This window comes from Alexandromys fortis, unplaced genomic scaffold, assembly GCF_014885135.2.
Source record: "Alexandromys fortis isolate MF-2015 unplaced genomic scaffold, M_Fortis_MF-2015_v1.1 scaffold_347, whole genome shotgun sequence".
Lineage (NCBI taxonomy): Eukaryota > Metazoa > Chordata > Mammalia > Rodentia > Cricetidae > Alexandromys > Alexandromys fortis.
The window spans coordinates 264241-267477 of NW_026068236.1; the positions used below are offsets into that span (position 1 = coordinate 264241).

Genomic DNA, 3237 nt, shown 5'->3' on the forward strand with positions numbered 1-3237 from the left:
CTACTGCTCCTCCCCACAGAGGAGTGGTCCTTGGGCTGCAGGGATGTGTCGGATGGTGTTGCAAATCTGGTATCTGAGTAAAGGTGAACCTAAGGGTGTACAGTTGGATGGATAGGGTTGGCAAGGTGGGTAGAGCTAAGTTAGAAGGAGTCTAGGAACCTCATCTAAGGATAGAAGTTATGGATTCTTGGTCATAGAGGATGAGGCTAACAGCATGGGCTGAACCTCCCATGAAAAGGGGCACAGGAAGGCAGCCAAATAATTAGTCTCAAAGCTAGGGACATAGATCAGTGACAGAATGATTTCCTGTGTTGAATCCTAAATAAATAAAATGCTATGCATTAGAAAATTGCAATAATTCTATATCTACCTAATAACATTTTTACAAATACATAAAGCCAAAACTGACAGGGCTTCAAAAAAACATTAAACAATAATATTTGGAGACTCCAGTAGCTTAATGGTCATAATGAGTAAGAGCAATGAAAAGAGTAAGAAAAGGAAAATAGACTATAAAAAAAGGAGAACTCAAAGCCAGCCAGCCAGCCAAGGCCATATGCTTAAACATACAGAGACCACTCTTCAGAATGGGCATGTTCCTAGTCCCGAGAAATTCCACGAATATAAACAGGTCTGAGGCAGATGAGGGGAAAATGCACCTTTAAGTGTTACTCAACAGCATAGGAACATTTGGAGACAATTTCCTACTGCATCAGTAGGTCAGATGCATGTGCCCACCCTTGCTGTGGCCCACTGTGGTCAGGACTGAATGTGCTTGAGACACACCTGAGCTGCATCCCTGTCCACAGCCATTTTATGTAGACGGCTGCCTTTTGCCTTTCTTTCCCTTTGCTCCCTACCGTTTACAACTTCAGCAAACCGTGGCTTAAATGCTCACGTTAATTCAGTCCTCCCACCAGCTTTTCTGTTAGTTCTAAGCTGAAGATTTCTGCTTTAGGAGAGAGTATATATTGAGAAATGAAGATAAAAATATAAAGGAGATATAAATTAGAGAGATGTTCTGTTGTGATTTCTGGGAATCTTGTGTCTGGGAAAGGCCACACCCATCCAGCTGAAGGTTTGTGTGCTGGCTGCAGGTGTGAGTGGAGCACTGTGTATCTATCGCACAGAAATAAGTGCCTGTGTCTGTGGTCTGGCAGGAGGAAATGTACAAAGAGCTGCGATATTCGTTAGCTACTGTCGTGGACGTCAGTCTTCCACTCTGCTTTGTTCCAGAAGGATTGTAAATCAGGCTGATGAGGTGTCCCCCAGGACTTTGGTGAAACCACTGCATTTGGGTTGCCACGGTGGAAAAGTTGCACTGCAGCTCTGTGCTCTCTCCCTCCTGCAGAACCAAGGACTCAGGACTCTGCTTCACTTGCTGCCCTTTCACCCCTGATTAGAAACAGAGAAAGAAACACAGATGGAGATCACTGAGCATCCACAGAACCCTGAATTCCGCCCCCAATATCCTCTGGGAAGGTGGGAGATCTGCAGGACGCCTGAGCTGCTTTCCCACCCCTCCATGTGCTGAACAGAATCCTCTCTGTCCCCTGAATGTGGATAGCCACACTCACAGCAAATCTGGGTGCACAGCAGCCCTAGCAGAAAGCACAGCTGCCTCTTCATCGTCCTTGTCTGGATGCTGGAGACAGAAGAAAGTAACCAACCCCTGGGCTGTGGTGTCAGGATGGCTGTTGAAGTGTCCCTCCTCCTACAACCAGTCAGCTCCACCCAGCAACTCTGCCATGTCAAACTCTGCTGAGTTCCCTCCCAGTCTTATGAGTTTGAAGCTCCTCCTAAACCAGACCTGAATGAGAGTCTGCATGGAGTGCAGTGGATGGAGATGGTCCTTCTTTGATGATGTTGATGTTGTAAGACATGTGAGGGATCCCTGAGGAATAAGGGACCAGTTTCTCCTAAGAAGAAAATGTCTCAGGTGGGGTATGGTATATAAAAACAACTAATTATTATAGCCAGAAATTAGACAATGCTTTGACTAAAATATTTTTATTGACCTTTGAATTAATTTAAAGGAGATGATCTAATCATACAGAGTAATGAGGTAATTATTATTATGTAATTTGAATTTAATGATCTCCTTTTCTTGGGATAGATAAAAATTTGGACACTCCTGTTACAATCAAGATTTGTGTAAAATATTTTTTAAAGACCCGTAAGGAGAAGGTGGGGTGACAAAAACAAATCAAAGTCGATGAGTTCCAGAGTGACAGGGGCAGGAGGGCTGGTATGCCACAGCACACGGTGACTGCAGGGACAATGCCCTGTGTGTTTGTAATAGAGAAAGGCATTATAGAGTTTTACAGATCATGTCAAATCCTTGAAAGTGCCCGAGACTGGTACCCTGTTCTCTTACTCTGCAAGTCTCACGTGGTTTGTGTACAGTTCTGCAGTTGTGACTCAGGGCAGAGGAACACCCATCTCCCTCCACTCCATTGTCAGAGGACCCTTCAGTAGGAGTTTCCATCCTTCCTTCCTCAGTCTGAAAGCCCTCCATGCCCTATGCAGGCTGGCTTCCTGGTGTGAGCTTCAGGAAGCACTGGAAGCTCAGGTGAGGGTGTTGTACATGCAGGAAAGGACCATGAGGGACAAGAGATGAGGAGCTGCCTCTCAGTTCCAGAGCAGCTGCTGCAAATACACAGATGCAGCCATCAGGCTGGGGCACCACCTGGGCTCTGCAGCCTCCTGCAGCTTCAGTGCTGTGTGGGGAACTCAGACAACAGGAAAGTCTCTGTTCAAAGCGAGACAGCACGGTGTTTCTTCTGTGAAGATAGACTAAAGCACAGTGACGCTCACAGAGCACTCTAAGCTTCAGGATGGACAGCAAGGTCACCATGTGAGCAAGAAGCAGCTCACTCTTTCCTGGGAGATCTCCAGAAAACAAATATAACCAGGACACCAAGAGAAATGTACAGAGGTTGCTCTGAGATTAAGGATACTTAGATATCTTCACATAGGGAGATCAAAGGGCCTGGCAGGAAGAGCCATTCTTGGCCATCAGCTTTCCTCTGGCATTTGAGAGTCTTCCCCCATCGTTATCTAAAATATGCTGAGTCAAGAGACTCTTGCTATAGCAGTAGAGAAAGAAGGTTTTTGCATCTTTGCTCTATTGTACAGAAAAGTCATTTGCTGTTTGGAAACAGTGCCCCCTGTGGACAGTTTTAGAAAATAGGAAGTTTAGAATTGTGTTGTAATTGTTGTGGTCTGGTTAGTCTT

General features: G+C 45.4%; 1 gene segment (V, D, J or C); it reads right to left on the minus strand.

Annotated features, from left to right (window-relative positions):
• Window positions 1–1638, minus strand: LOC126493859 (T cell receptor alpha variable 22-like). The segment is given in 3 exon segments: window positions 1–73; window positions 1065–1395; window positions 1578–1638. Coding segments are annotated over 3 exon segments (456 nt in total).
• Between the last annotated feature and the right edge of the window lie 1599 nt (window positions 1639–3237).